The 17,312-nt window shown below is 38.1% G+C and overlaps 1 protein-coding gene across 6 annotated transcripts in view; it reads right to left on the reverse strand.

The window, feature by feature from the left end:
• ZNF335 (zinc finger protein 335) overlaps nucleotides 1-17,312 on the reverse strand; it is a 1,318,033-nt gene that overhangs the window by 882,100 nt on the left and 418,621 nt on the right. For all 6 annotated transcript variants that reach the window (XM_044090241.1, XM_044090238.1, XM_044090239.1 and 3 more), the window contains one exon: nucleotides 1,773-1,950. In XM_044090241.1, the coding sequence (XP_043946176.1) occupies nucleotides 1,773-1,950 (178 nt within the window). The remainder of the gene's footprint in view (nucleotides 1-1,772; nucleotides 1,951-17,312) is intronic.

A 17,312-nucleotide genomic window follows, 5' to 3' on the forward strand; every position in this document is an offset into this window, starting at 1 on the left:
ATACAAAGAAATCTAGAGGACAAGGGATACCTTAATAATACTGGTGAAAAGTGATTCCTCTAGAATAGGAACTGAAAGTACAGAAGAATAAATGGCATTACAATATGATACCGGTTATGATAAAAGATAGGAATATTAAAAAAAATGGAGAGAGATAAAGAGAGGGAAGAACAGAATGTGAAAGGTAATACTGACACAGTACCAGCAGTGTTGGAGTGCTTTATTTACCATAAAGTGATACTGGAAAAGAACACTTATAGGTGCTTCGCAAGGTGCATATCTTTGATCTTGATAGGGTGCTGAAGGGAGGTGAAGTTGATGCATGTGGAAGAGCAAAAAGGCAAGCTGTAAGAGATCATCTGAAAAGTTATGTAGAATGAGTAATGAATAAATGATGTGGTGGTAATGACAACTACACAATCACATGCAAGATTAGGGCCTTAGTGCAATTAAACTTCCAAAGTAGATCTTACAGGTTAAAATTGCTTTAATTGCACATGTTTTTATCTCCTCCAGTGAGATCATTTTAAATATTTACATTCATCAGTGAACCACTGTGCAATACTGCTGAAATAGCTCATCCTTTACAGTACTGAAATAGAGGGCAACATTTGGAGGAATGATAAATTTCAGGTTATCACAGCTTTTCATTGCTGTGAGGGATTCATTTTCTTTTTTATTGATAATTGACACTTCTGATGAATGTTTCTTGTAATAATATGTTTGTATGCTGAATTCAAGGCTTCAAGAATCTAGTATCCCACAGAAATACAAACTTGTTTAGAAATCTTCATGCAAACCAAGAACCAGTAAAGCTATAAATGTGTGTTTATAAAGACCTGAACTTGAATCTGATACTGATATTTTATGTTCACAATTTGATTAACATTCGATGCATCACGTTCGGCATTTCTGGCAGGGAAACATTTATTGGCAATTGTTTCATCACTGTGACCAGATGAAGGAAAAAATATAAACATCAGTAAGGGATGCCAATTGTTAATAGATAAGTAGTGCAGGGAAAAATATTTAAAACTTGTGATGAAAAAAGTACATTAACTCAAATTCAAGTTATAGACAAGATCCAGTCAGTACTACTGGTGCAGTGAAACAGTGCAAATAGCAGCAGTGTGACAAAATTAACTGTGGCTCTGGCGAGAGTAGATGAGGAGAGCAAGTAATTCCACTTGATATGTCAAGAAGGTGAACAACAAGGTAAAACTTTAAACAAGCAACCTCTGTCTACTTTTCATGTATGGAGAAGATATGACAGAAAAAAGTCAATCATTTAGTAATCTAGACAGACAGGGTTGAAGGAAAGGGTTAGGGATACAAGAGGAAAATGTGCAAACTATTTTATAACTAGGGTTGTACTTGCATTTATACATAATGTGTATGGATAATGTGTGGTTATGCTTATGTTTAGTAACATACTATACTTTTCCTCCTGTGTTGCAAAGGTTATTTAAAATTTCTTCTCACAAACATTCTAGGAACAGCATGTATACTCTGAAGCAAAGTGCATTTTGATCAGACATAGTGGGATGCAAACAGCATCAGTTTGTCCACTTCTCACCCTAAGACTTACCTAAGGAGATAGCACTCACAAAAAATGACTACCTGAGGAATGAGGAAGTACTTAAAAGTTTCAGTAACTACAGACCTTCAAAGAAACAGTGTTTACACTGATCAACAGTTATCGGCATATTCAAGGACTCCATAAAACTGCGGATGAATTTACTCTATAAATGGAACCTGACCTATTACTGTACCTTTAGTGATGACCAGCGTCGACATCGGTAGCTACACTGGAGACATTTGAAGAGTTGGGGGTCACTGCCATCATGGGAATTCACATGGAATCGCAGGTCATCATTGGTGAGAAAACGAGAACCACAGATGCGACAGTGGTAAGGCCGCAGCAATGGTTTTTTGGACCGGTAGTAATACCTGTAGAAAGAAATTAGTAACACTGGATTTATGTATCTTAGAATGAGATAAATTACAAAATTATTTTTAATTAATCTATTAACAAGGTATACAAGCTGATTAAGTGACAATTTTTACTTAAGACAAACATAACAGTAGTTTTTCATGCATAGCTTTTGCACTCTTTCCAATTTTACATCAGTAATAAACTGTAAATTGATATGCCTAAAGCTGCAGTTATGTTTTCATTTTTTCTGCATTCATTATTTTGGATGGAAATAAATTTGGGATTATGACTATCAGCACTGGAAGTATTTATTTTCTTAGTTAACTGAATAGATCTTGCAGCTGCACGCATAAAAAGCTCTCTAGTTATAAATTTGTTTTCCTTACAGCACCTCCACAGTTAGCTCATGCATGCATATTTGCCATGTTACAATAAGCACGTATAAAATTGTTATTTATATAAAATAGTGAACTTGAAAAACAAGAAAATATAATAAAATACCACTTGGAACGCAGCAATGGATAACTAGAGATGGAATGGATGTCCAAAAAGATGAAGCAGGTGCACTAAAGTCATGGTAGGTTTAACACAAGTTGTTAAAATAAGATGAAGTAGAGAAAGGAACATAGTTAGAAAAAAATAAGGCTATAGTAAAGTTCTTAAAATACAGGGAGGAAGAATAAAGGAAGTAAACTCATACACTCGCATACAAAACTTGATAGCTACATAATTAAAAAAGGCTTCAAATGAAAGCCTTAAACTTTTTATATTATGTACAATGAAACTGAAGCCAATATTTTGATGATTCAGGTGTTCTTTGGTCTGCTACCAAAAGTACATAGTTATACAGGGACCTAACTAATATTTGGCAAACTACAGTGGTATATTATTCAAACACTGTTGCACATGCAACAAAATATAAGCAGAAGGGATGATGAACATGCATGACAACGATGGCCAAGCGAGACAGAGTTAGTATACATCGGTACCAAATGAATCCCAGAACCTACCACATCATTCGTTGGGAACAAGAAATAGCTTGGTAATGAGGTATCATAAGTCACTCTCATACACCCCTAACTCTTTCCTTATATTAACATTTAATCTATTGCACAATGCTAACCTCCACCAATAAAATATGTCATATAATTGTCTAATCTCAACTGTTTTTACTATGAACAAGACATTAATGTGATGTTCGCTATATTATACTTCCATGCATTTCTCTGTATTAGACAACTTTCCTACTAATATACGTTAAGAGTATTACTATATTTGGTAAATCACATCTTCTATTGTTTCCCCCTTGAAAAGAGGCTACTAGCCTAGTGGGACTAACCTGATCAACAAAGGATAAATAACTACATAAAATATGCTAAATTATTTACTGCATATAATGTACTCTGGGGTTTTCCCTTCTGGGCCTTAGTCAAAAATGGGCTGTTGCTCAGCTGAACTATCTTGGTTATCAATAAAAATAACATAAAAATGAAAGTGATAACATTTTAGGAAAATCTACTATTGCTTTACGAATAAAATTTGCACATCTCGGGTAGTGCCTCTTCCAAGCAAAACGGTTTTAACCGTGGATTAGTGCACTGAGAAAACACTCTAGTATATCTATCCGTGTTATTTAATATGTCCAACATTTTAGCTGAGTACGTAATACTGTCCATAATAACCACCCCCTCCCTCCTTGTCAGGCTTCATAACCCTGACATTCTCATTCTTCCTCAAAGAATTCAACAAGTCATTTTCCTCTTTGCTCAGGTTGCAATGCCTACTTGAATTGCTTAGACTCTGAGCTCCATTTCAACCTGGGTCTCAAAATTCTTGAGCTGGGGGTGGAGGGGTGGATTGTACGTGCTCTTTTTCTTAATTAAATGGACATTAGGTCAGTTATTTTGTATAATAAGTTTGAAATTCTTTTTCCTCAAAAATAATTTCAAGTCTATTAAGACATTGGAAATGTTACTCACAGTACTTGGTACAAATTTAAGTCCTTTACTAAACAAACTAAAGTACACATGGTCCACATCTAAATAACTATAACTGAATATGCTGAAATTCTGATACATATGTCTGTAACCTTCCACTACAATATATCCATCTCAAAGCATATCCTGTGCCATGCTACAATTCTGAACATTTAAACTTAGTACCTCCTCCCTTTCTGTCACCCCCCCGGGGTAGTGATAATTCACTGGTGTCTATTGTTTGATTCTCTCCGACCTCCTCAATGGGGGGAATTCTAAAGGGTCATCTAGAACACACCCCCCTGACCTACTGCACCTTGAAAATTAGTATAATCAGCTTCAGTATTCCATTCCATGTTACCAGCTCTCTCCCAGGGTCCCCCCCCCTACATTAGTATTATTCCAGTATTGTCTCCTGGTGTTGGTCTTGGGTTTAGGGTAAGAGCGTTGTTCCCTATATTCCACTAGGTCCCTGTCCAATGTTTTACATTTTCTATCATAAATATGCTTACATTTTTCTTCAATTTTGTCCATCACTTTAAAATATTTTGTTTTTTCCGCCTCCACTGTAAACAAGAGGTCTGTTACTATGGCATGATTAATTTTGTCTGTATTTTTATACAATGTATCCATTTCTTTTTTATTGTTATTAATAATAGCTCTCATAATATCTAATCCGCTATTGTTAAAAATTTTGAGCAACTCTTTATAAAATTCACTACCCTCCCTCACATTGTTGGGATATTTAAAAATACGTAATCCCTTTGGCACAATTTCCCTCCCAATGCATTCCTTTAAGTAACAGTTGTCCATATGCAAAATTTTATATCTTAACATCAAATCATATAATAAATTAACATTTGTGTTGTAACTGTTCACATTCGGATTATTCAATGTCCTAGTCATGTCTAAGTAACTGTTAGCAAAATTACAGTTACTTTTAAGCCACTGAGAAACGGCACAAATTCCCCCCATTGCACAGTCTCAGTAACATTTCCGGTGTTGTTAACACCGCTAGTAGCTAAACTGGAACAGTTACCTTGCTGTTCTTCGATTCTGGTTTCCTTCCTTCCACTTAAATTACAGTTCATAGATCCAGATAACAAATGCATTTCTCCTCGATCTCCTTGACTTAAAAATACATGCTGAATTCTCCTCTCCTCTCTTCCGAATTCTCTCCCCTCCACCCCCGAGGCAACTGTGTGTCCGGTAACAATTCTGGAAGTGACGTTGGACGTCCTAGTTGTTTAGATAATGCCTCCTGGTTGCCAGGCAAATAATCTGCTCCATTATTGTCATAAAATGAAACGCCAGCCAAACTAGTTGGGTGCTGACTCAGAATAGCCACCAACTGTGTAAGTTGCCCTTCCACTCGTGCAAGCCTCTCGCTCACACTCTAGGTCACTTGCTCTTCTGACTGAAGAGCTGATACTGGTCTCCAAATCCTCCATAAAGTAAAACTCAAACCTCAAACCTCAAAAACAAGGAGGAAATAGTGCCTTGAAAGTCACAATAACCAGAAAACACCAAAGCACACAGGAATCCAGTAACCACAGCTCCACGAAGTGAATAAGGCAACAAAATTTAATCTTGTTTTAATGTTTCAAAGAAAACAAACGCGTTTTCGTCCACCTACATACAGGACTTCATCAGAAATACAATAAAAACCAAATTCCCTCCTTTTACTACTTCCTATAACATTTAATCACTTGAAAACCCTTTAATATAAATTAACTAATTAGTAACTAAGCAACCATAATTATCTAAAATTAAAGTTACAAGCAAACTACAGTAATGAATGCTAGTTTAAAAATTTGATATAAATTATAAATGATATAAAATAAAATAAAACATTTGGCGTAATCGACAGGGTTCCAAAATGTTCAAAAAGAGGCTACCACTGGAAAAGAATAGTGATATGGAAAAACGTATCCCAAGTTGGGATGATGTTCATGTATATAGCAAATTAGCTTCAGAATGGTCTGAAAATACAGGGTTATGTGAACATTGGGATGCATTATTAGCCTCTGGTGAACCAGATGATGTTAGAAAATGTTTTAAAACTGTAGAAATATGTAAAGGAAAGGAATTAAGTGCCGTATGCAGACGTGGCTGAATCCTGCTGTCTGCATACAGAAAAATGCATGATCGGTTTCATATGACGAAATTGAAAGCAGAAAACCTGCAAAAACACAAAGATGAATTGCAAACTAAAATAGTTATGTTACAATGCCAAAATAAGTTGTTAATGGATAAAACGGATGCCTACCAGAACATAGCTGAAAGAGCTGCAGTTTGGGTAGCCCGTTATAAATATAAGAGGCGAAAAGGAAAAATAAACGAGAAGAAAATCCGCTGGCAAGTAGTGGTGGCTGGGGTAAGCTGGGATCCAGACAAATGGGATGGGGACATTTGGTATTCCCCGGATGAAGAGGACAGTGACTCAGCTGGTAGTTCATTACAAGATGAAACAATGGTAAAAGATGTAAAACCATCTAATAGGCAGAAAATGATAGAGACTGTCCCATTACCACAAGGCGATGTGGCCGGTAATGCAATGAGTGACCAAGGTAATGTAATATTAGTGCAGAGGGGACCGATAGTCCTGGATAAGATGCACGAAGATTACACTACTCAGGAAATTGCAGATATCACAGCAAAGTTTAAACAGCTCCCTGGTGAATCATTATTGACATGGGTGGTACGAATGCAGCATGATGTAGGGGCAGGAACCGTAATGGTGGATCGGGATGATGCAAAGAAATTCTCTACTCTCTGTCCTGATCCCACTACACAAGATGACTTCAGAATTTTTTCTGGTGAAGAGAATATTACAATTTTACAGTTGGTGGTGAAGGGGTGTAGCAAAAAATACCCAACAGCATCTGACTGGCCTGCCAATGATAAACCTTGGTATGCTTTAACAGATGTTGTACAGAGAATAAAAGAAGGAATGAAAATGGCAATTTTTAGGACAGGCTGATATTGTGATATATGAAGCTATGACAACGAACATGCGTAATTATATCATACGCACAGACCTGCCTGATTATAAGCAAGTCATTATGATGCTATTGATAAACCAGACAGGGAATCCCCTGTCTACAGTGGCAGAAGCGATTAGACAATTAGCTGATCTGGGTGACTGGGGACCCCGAGCAAGCTCAGGGACAAATAATACACAAAATAATGAAGGGAAATCAAGCAGAGTAACTAGGAAGGAGATGCTTTTAGCTTTACTTAAAGATGGGGTAAAAAAGGAAGATATAGATGGATCACATACATGAATTTTATAGCAAATGTATAAGGACAGGGGGTTTGAAAAAAAGAATGCAAAAGGTACAAGCAAAGGTAGAGACGGAGGTAGTAAGTAACTCTGAACGTAAGATAGCACAACAAGCTGAAAAGGGTTCGGAACTGCATGGCGGGGTATACAATATGATACGGCAGCAGTATGCTGATCTGTTTGCAGGCATTGCAGAAAAGAAAAATGCATAGGAAACTGGTCAAGCTTTGGTATCTACCTGGAAGTTGGACCATAGACCATATGTGAATTTAGAGATGCTACGGAAAAATAGAAACATGCAAAGGGTTCGAGCTTTGATAGATACCAGAGGCCACTTTAATTTATGGGAATCCTAGACATTTCAAGGGACCGCGAGTGATAGTAACTGGTCTGGGTGGAAAACAGACTGAGGCAGTCCAAACAAAATTGACTATGAAGACTGGACAATTACCAGTAGGGACATACACTGTACTAATTGTACCGATACCTGAGTACATTATTGGAATAGATGTACTGAACGGTATGAATTTACATCTATCGGATGGATCATACCAATTTGGTTTACAAGCACGTTCTCTGAATACTTCAGCTGTAACAGTGTGAAAGGTAAAAATGCCACCTGTAATTTTACCCCCAGTGAAACAAAAGGTATATATGAAACAATACCGTATATGGGGGGGGGGGGGACAGGAAGAAATAGGAAATACAATTAAGGATTTATTAGAAGCAGGGGTATTATGAACTACTAGTACTGCTTTTAATAATCCAATTTGGCCAGTAAAGAAACCCAATGGCTCATGGAGAATGACAGTAGATTATAGAGAGTTAAACTGTCAGACTGCCTCTCTTACTGCAGCTGTACCAGATACGGTTACATTAATAGAGAAAATTCAAAAGACAGAAGGGGAATGGTATGTCGTAATTGATTTAGCAAATGCTTTCTTTACCATTCCTATTGCAGTAGAAAACCAGGATCAGTTTGCCTTTACATGGCAAGGTAGGCAGTATACTTCTACACGTCTACCACAAGGGTATCTGTACAGCCCTACAATTTGTCATAGAACAGTAGCAGAATGTCTAGATGAAATACATTTGCCTACAGATATTAGTTTGACACATTACATTGATGACATTCTGATACAAGGATCAGATGAACACACAGTGAGTGATTGTTTAACTAAAATAATTGAACACATGAAAGATAAGGTTCGGAAATCAACCTCAACAAAATAGAAGGACCTAGTGAAATCGTGAAATTCTTGGGAATCCAATGGCATAAAGGGCATACGTAAATATTACCCAAGGCCAGGCAAAAAATCTTAGAATTTCCAAAAGCCAGAAATAAGAAGGACGCACAGCAGTTTGTAGGATTATTTGGATTCTGGAGACATCATATTCCCCATCTTGAACAGGTATTAGCACCCATTTACCAGGTTACAAGGAAAAAATATAATTTTGAATGGGGAGAAAGGAACAAATGGCATTTTAAAAGGCCAAGGAAATAATAAAACAAGCATTGGATCTTTGGCACCTTCGAATAGGAAAGGTAGAACTGAATGCATCACTGAAAGATATGTATGTTAACTGGAGTTTATGGCAAAAACAGGATGGAAAAACAGTTCCGCTAGGATTCTGGACTAAGAAAAAACTGTACTATGTTCTTCATCTCACATTGCTGCAGTCCTTACACTTGGAACTGCTTATGAGCAGAGGTAAGGCAGGATGGCAAAACTATAGAGGAGCCAAATGCCCTGCAATGCTATAGGGTAAAACCAGCCCAGCCCTTAGAATAGAGAAAGAGGAGAAAGGGGAAGGTGATAATGCCTAGAGAACAAGTAGCTGCCTCTCTAAAATATCTTTCATCAATGATCCCCTTTGCCACCCCCTGTCAAAGCTGTCCCCTAGTGGACAGCCTAATCCCAGCTGGAATCTCCTTGCCATGATGGGGATGAACAGAGCAATGCAAAACCCAATCCACTTAGAAATAGTTTGTTTAGGATGTTTTGACACAGGCTTGCCCTACTGCTAAACCCTTTAGTTCTGTCCAAATAATATCAAACTGCTGTTGTACATCTAAAGTGTGCAAAATCTTGCGCTTTTTTGGGGGATTTGCATAAAAAAGTAGGCAAATGAATAGTTTGGTTTAAAGCCACACAAAGAAACACATAAGGATAAAAGTTAGTTGGCCCCTATTTGAAGTAAGAAATTTGTTTGTGAGCTCTTCATTCTTGCTGAGAGGGAACGTCTGGCATGCCTTTGAAAGGAGGCAAGGTATGGAAATAAAACCTGTAACCGTGTGGGCGATATCCAAATATATCTCTACTTGGGTAATTAAACAAATTTTCAACTTGAAAGTGCCCAACCTTCCTCCTGAAAGGTGCTGCCAGACGAGAAGGCTCGGGCAGGAAAAAAGGAAGGTCATTTGGTCTGAAGGACCCGAAACTGCCCCTGCCCCCTGCCCTCACCCTGTTCTAGGCCCCCTACCACATCTAGATCTACCCCTAGACTGGGAATCATAAGAGGATACGTCCACCCCCTTGGTAGGCCAATTTCTACTAAACTCGGAGGCTGAACCTTGCAAAAAATCTTTAACAGTAGAGCCTTGTATTCCCTTTTCTTCCATTTTCTTTAAGACTCAACAGGAGGAACCAACAAACAAACAACATTGTAAAGGAGCATCTCTGTACAGCATCAAAACCACATTGCAAAGAATGCTTACCCACCTGTTCAGAAACATGTACTAATCTTGTAACTCTTTACACTCAATACCTTCCACAGAGCATCTACTTAAACTTCAATTGTGAAGGAATGGTTTTGGTTAGCTTTCATGTAAAACTGGCAAGAGCCTAAGCATAGCTAGAGTGGAAGAAACAACTTTCTTTCCCCATCTATCCCTGGCCTCGCAGAGGCAAAGAATCAGGATTAAGAGAAGCCTCTGCAAACACATCTTCCACTTGTCAGAACAGGAGAGGTATAGCCAAAAGGCCGAGTAGAAACGTAAAACAAAAATTCCTTCTCCTCCTCCTCCTGAGAGAGAAGTCCTGACCTTCCCACTTAAAAATGCTCCCTCATGGAATGAAGAAAAAAAAAAAAAAAGAAGCAGAAGGAGAAGAGAAGCAGACATCATCATCAGATCCACATCAGAATCAGAATACTGCAAGTCTTCAGCTGGGAGAAGCCTTGAAACAAAAGGAGAGGGCCTAACCACCACCCCAAAGGGAGGGAGTACAGCCACCTGAGAAGCCCCCCTTCCCCTCCTGCCTGCTCCTGAGGAGGCCACATCCTGCATAAGTCTCTCCTCAGGACTCAGAGGAGAAAAACCCGCGAAACCACACCTCCACCCCACACCTCTAAAGAACCGCCCTGTAATGGACGGGTTTTCTAGCCTAGGCTAGGCGCTTTGTCCTTGCCGTCAAGAAGCGGGCCGGAGCCGGAGCATCAGCGGCATTTTATAACCGCCTCCGGCAAGACTAACCTGGCTCTAATTCTAGTTTCTTTTGAATCTATAGCACGAATCTAGCACAAAAACAACGCACCAACTCCAGGCGTCAGGCCCTAAACAACAAGGAATACACAAAGTATGATAGTCTCTGCTCTTGGTATCAAATACAGTTATTCACTTTTTCTATTTCCGTTTTCCACTGAGGCAAGAAAACTAAAAAGAAATCAAATGGTACTTAGCCAGCTTGACTCCGGCTCTTGTGGTTGAATTCTAAAATTTCAGAACGCCGAACGGTGCAGCGGCAGCACGCCTTTTGCTGCATCATCGGTCGCAAAAAGAAAGAGGATATGACGCCGTCAGCGATTGCATGCCTGACGCCCTGGCGTCCTGATGTCGGTCACAGCCAGCCTTACTTGACCATATTCCAGCCTTACCGAGGACCGGCCGAGGACGGCGGACACTGGGACTACCGCAAGTGTAAGGACTGCAGCACGAGAATCTACCTGAAGCAGGAAGTAGATATACATCTTTGGAGAAACAGTTGTTCGGGTGCTATTTGGCTTTATCAGAAACAGAACAATTGACAGTAAGGCATGAGGTGATTCTGTGCCCAGGGATACCCATTATGCAATGGGTAATGAGTTCGCCAAAAACACATAAAATTGGTCATGCCCAGGAGGCAAGTGTGATTAAGTGGATGTGGTATACACAAAACCGAGCTAAGGCTGGGATTGGAGGTATTGCCACTTTACATGAGAAAATTGCTGAGATCCCTTTTGAAAATGTAAATGAACCTGCTGTTTTAGATATGATAGAGGAATCCCCAGTTAAATGGGGAAAATCTTATGCAGATTTGACAAATCAAGAAAAAGGGAATGCTTGGTTTACACATGGCTCAGCAAAATTTGTTGGTGGCAAGCAACACTGGAAATCAGTAGCATATAATCCCTCATCGGGGAGAATACTTAGTCAAACAGGAGAAGGGAAGAGTAGTCAACATGCAGAATTATATACAATTCACTACAAACGGACACTTCTCACTGTCATGTATTCCCAGATTCTTGGTCTGTGGCGAATGGCTTAGCCACGTGGATGCCAACGTGGCAGAAAAATCAGTGGAAAATTCATACTAAAGAAGTATGGGGGAAAGAGATATGGGAGCAGATTTGGCAAAAAATATACGAATCCCATATACAAATGACTGTTTATCATGTAGATGTGCATTGTGTTACTGATACTTTAGAACACAATTATTTAACACAAAAGCAGATGGAGAAAGCAAGATAGCCACTACAACGGCGGTTGATACTTATGACAATCAAATCGGAATAGCCAAATGGGCTCATCAAAAATGTGGGCACTTGGGGAAAAAGCTATATATCGATGAGGAATGTCATTGAAAACAGACATAGTAAAAACTGTTATTGTACAATGTCCAATATGCCAGCATAATATTGCTAGGCCTATCCCACAAGTTCTAAGGGGACATTTAGCACGAGGTAAGCTACCAGGACAGGTTTGGCAGATAGATTATATTGGTCCCTTACCAAAAAAAATAAAGGATGTCAATATGCATGTACCATAGTAGATACCTTTTCAGGTTATTTGTTAGCCGTACCTTATGGAAGGGCACCACAACAGAATACCATGAAAGCATTAGATTTGTTAACACTGTATTATGGAACACCCATACAGATACAAAGTGATAATGGATCACATTCTAAGGGTAGATTAATTCAAGAATATTGCAGTGATCATAATATTGAATGGATTTATCATATCCATTAATGCCCTGAGGCAGCAGGGTGAACTGAACGTATGAATGGGTTACTGAAAACTCAACTAAGAAAGATGGAGAATGGTACAATAAGAAAATGGAAAAAGAATTTAACTGATGCATTGGGCATCTTAAACAATAGACCTTTAACTGACCGTGAAACACCCTTAATGAGGATGTTATCGACTCATGCATTTCAACAGGTATTTGAATCTCTTGAACACGCTACAATAGAAAATAATGATAAGCAATCAGGCTTAAAAGCTGGAGCCCGTATATGGGTTACTTCTGAAAATAGTCCGCCAGAACCAGCTGAAATTGTAGCTGTTGGTAAAGATAATGTAATTCTTATACTGCGGACAGTTCAGGAAAAGTGGGAGCATGTCCCAGCATCCAAATGTTATTTAAGGGAATGAGCACTAATATATTCTTTTTGTCTTTAGAAATATGAAAAGATCGTGGTGGAGTCCATTTGGTTACTGGGAGAAAACCTCCCCGTATCTGAAGAAATTATGCCATCTATTTCGATGGAGGCAATTTTTGTTGCGATCACTTATACTTTTACGTTTTCTATTGACTATGTCATGGACACCTGCTTCACCAGCTGTACGCATAACCAAAACTGAATGGGGATGGAGAAAGAGTAATGCAAACCGAACACAAGGTAATTTTACGTGTGAAGCGAATGAAGGTTGTAATACTGTAAATATTAACAACTCCATCAGGTGCCAGGATATGGAGAGTGAGAAGAGGACATGTCTATTTGCAGTTGACCGGAAATAATACCAACATAACCATGACAACTGCAACAGACATAAAATGTTGTGCATGTGGCTCTGATACTACAATTAAAGAAAAATGGAAATTCTGTAAAAATTAAAGCACAGCAAATCTTTTCAATACCACAACTTCTATACAAAATATACAGGTACTATTTTGTATGAACGCAACAGTAATAATATATGGAAGAAACACTTGGGCATCACAATTAAATGTACTGCAAGAGCATTACATGATGCATACTGACCAGATTATACGAAAACCATCTACGTGTGTCAAAGTAGCACAACAATATCAAAAATATGTTGTAAATTTTAATTTGACTTTTCCTGCAACTAAGCAGTGTCGATTTAAATGAGCATGGTATGACACTGTCTTAGGAGGAGTGGGTGTAGGACTTGGAACATTAAACTCTATTGATAATGAAGTTTTAAAGAGTAAGCTGCATAACACAGGTTATGATAGTGCACAGGCAATACAGTTACATGCACAATGGTTGCCTACAATTTGGAGTTCACAGGAAGAACATCTGAACTTTAACAAGGAATTTATTGAACAGCACAACAGTAGCTTATATGCAAATTTTCAGTTTGATAAAAATGTGACTGTACTACTCAATTAAACAGAATGTAGTTTAAATTATATATATGTGCAAGCGCAAAAACATAATGTTCAAATGAAATTAATAACAGCTAATGAATATGCATGGAGAACCTTGTTTAAGAAATGGCTTCCAGAAACACATTGGCTGTTTATACAGCCACACTTTACAATATGTACAGATTTGGGTGTACAGGACAGTTTACTCATTATAATGTAACACAACCTGAAATTGTGTGTCAAATGTTAGTATTACCACTGCTTTTAGGCCCACCTTATCAGCTGTGGTTACCTACTCTGCAGGGAAATTACATTGATAGCAAAAATACCACACATCAGTTAACACAGTGTGTTACTACTTTAAATGGATTGATATGGAGGCAACACTCACCAGTATACGAACCTTGTTTGTTACAACATTCAGTTAACCTTTGTTTCTGGACTGTGTTGCCACTAACATATGAAATGTTTATAGAGGTATCAGAACAGTATATATGTATGGTATGTAATCATAGTATTCCAATACTTAAACATTTCTTTTGTGGGATGTTTTCAGAATGTTACACATTTGACATGGTATAAAACTACATATATTTTCGAGAAAACACAGACACAGAATGCGCATTTTTTGATGAATTTCAAATCACTTTCTAAGCATAATTTATCGCTTTCATTACATGCATTACAGAAAATATTAAATTCTAGTGAATTATTAATACAGCATTTACAGAAAATAAATAAGACTGCTGGGTCATGAAATGAAAACTATAATTGTAAGTAATAAATTAGTACACTTAGCTAAAAAAAACACAAGCAGATACAGTCATTGGTGGGACATTTTTTCAGGGCATTCACTCAAAACAAACCAATTTTTTAATTGGTTGATTCATCCAATATTACTTATTTTGTGTTTGATTATTATATTAACCAATTGGAATTGCTGCATAGCATGTAGATTGCACAAACGTTATCCTGTAATGTATCAATATACCTGAAGATTCAACGAATCTAGGGACCGAATGTGATACAAATGTGACATGTCTGGTGAGAAATATGCTTGAAGGATAGCTTCATTGAATCCAGTCATGAAAACAGTCCAGTTATGAATTAGTTAGAACAGCTGTGTGTGCAATCTTAAATGTCTATGCAGTAACAGATGTCAGGGTGTTAAAAGGTTATGGGAATAGAATCTTGTATTAAGTATGGAATGTGCATGGTGTCTGGTTGTCTGGCCAACACCCAGTCACTATGCCACATCAGCTTATGGGATGCATGACTAAAGTCATGTACAGTTGTTTACACTACTGTCCTGCCTGTATAAAAGAAGGGGTTTTCCAGACAGCAAACTGAAATCTCACCTACGGATGGACACAATGTGTAGGACTTATGCTTCCAGATGAACTAATCTTTGGTCTGGCTGTTCCGGGATTTCCCAGTCATTGAAAGACTCGAATGAAGTTTCATCGTTTAACTGGTGATGTTCTTTCTTTTTCTTTTATTGTATTTGTATTGTATAATAGTATGAATTTTGATATCTGCCTAAGTAAAGCATTGAAAGTAACTGAAGTGTTGAGCCTCTTCTTTACCCTTGGAAAACTAAGTTAGAACATTTGCAGAATAGAATGAAAATAAAATAAACTATCCAATTATCGACCAGTCTCAGTCCTCTCTTTTCTTTCTAAACTCCTAGAAAAATGCATACATAAGCAACTGTTGAACCACCTCATCCAAAACAAACAAACTACCCCCTACTCAACATGGTTTTCACCCATCACATAGTACCACCACTTCCCTAATCTCCTTCATGGACATTGTGTTCAAATCCACTGACTCTGGTAATATCACTTCTGTCTTACTATTAGACCTATCAAAAGCATTTGACTGTGTCCCACAACAAACTTCTTCATCAGCTATCCATTATAGGGGGCACCCTACCATCCCTCCAATGGTTTGCAAGCTACCTATTCAACTGCCAACAGTGCACCAAATGGCAAACTAAATTATCCCAATATCAAACCAATATAACTGGGGTACCACAATGGTCCATACTCGGACCCTTACTCTTCAATGTTTTCACCAACAACCTTCATACCTCACACCTTAGCTCCATTATCCAATATGCAGATGACACTGCCATAATTTCCTCCTCCAGTAACAAACAACTCCAGCAACTCACTCAAGCCATTTTCACCTCAATAGAGACATTGCTGTGAGAAGCCCAGCTACTTTTAAATACTAAAAAAACAAAACTCCTGCTTTTCTTGACAAAACCAATCTCATCTGACTTTAAAATATTCTCACGGGATAACACAGAAATTTAAACGGGTCCCACATCTAAGCTTCTAGGTGTAACCATAAACTAACTTTCAAACATCACATCTGCAATAGCATTAAAAAATACACATCAAACTAGGAACACTCTACAGACAAAAAACTTTCTTGTATAGCTCCACCAGAAAAACCTTCGCCAACACCTATTTGCTTCCCTTACTCTTGTATGCAGCCCCCTTATACACCAATTTACAATCTTATCTTAAAAACAAGCTCCAACCCTGCTACAATACAATTGCCAAATTCACCACAGGTTACCCCCTACTGTTCTCACCACTGCCTAGCTTGAAAAGAACTAAATTGGCTCAAACTCACACCACACCTAAACCTAGTACAGCTGTGTTCTGCAAATAAAATTATATATACACCCAATAGCTGCCCAGCCCTCAAATCTGTCCTAAAACTCTACATACCTACACCAGCCTTCCTGTCTGAAAACAAAACTCCACACAGTCTACATTCCAAATAAAAGAGCTGTACAGTGCCTATACTCTCATACCACTGCCAAGCTCTGGGACTCCCTGCCAACAGACATTACTACCACTGAGAGCTTTAACAATTTCAAACACACCCTAAAAAACATTTTCTATGTCATCAGACCCGCCCCTGCTCTTTCCCAAACAGGTGAACTCCATTCACTCTCTAGGAGCTTTCCTTTCTATCCCTAAAACAAGAATTTCACCTACTAACCACTAGCATATTGGACTAACAGACTTTCCATATTTTTACACCCTTAACTTTCCCATCCTTCTAAGCATCTACTTGCATCTAATGTTCTGATCCTCATTCTTTACGTTATTCCTACCTGATGTATATATAAAAAAAGGGTTTGCAATCTACCATTTTAATTTAATACATGATTTATTATTTTATCTATCTCTCTGTACTTACAGTAAACTCTCAGTTAACCGGAACTCAAGCAATCAGAACTCTCAAGCAGCCAGAAAAAAAAATTGAAGAAATACAGTACAATTTTCATGTGTTGCACTTTCTGTTTTCACCACTACAGAAACACACCTTACATAGAGTTTTAAAAAGGAAGATAGGAATAAATTCCCGCTATCCCCAACCTGAGAACTCAAACCAAACAAATACTGTAGTATACAGTATTAGTTAAGCCTATGTTTAATAGTAACTCTCAAGCAACCAGAAACTACAGTTATCCGGCACCTACCAATCCCCAT

This window comes from Protopterus annectens, chromosome 12.part0, assembly GCF_019279795.1.
Source record: "Protopterus annectens isolate FY-2018-M chromosome 12.part0, PAN1.0, whole genome shotgun sequence".
NCBI lineage: Eukaryota > Metazoa > Chordata > Ceratodontiformes > Protopteridae > Protopterus > Protopterus annectens.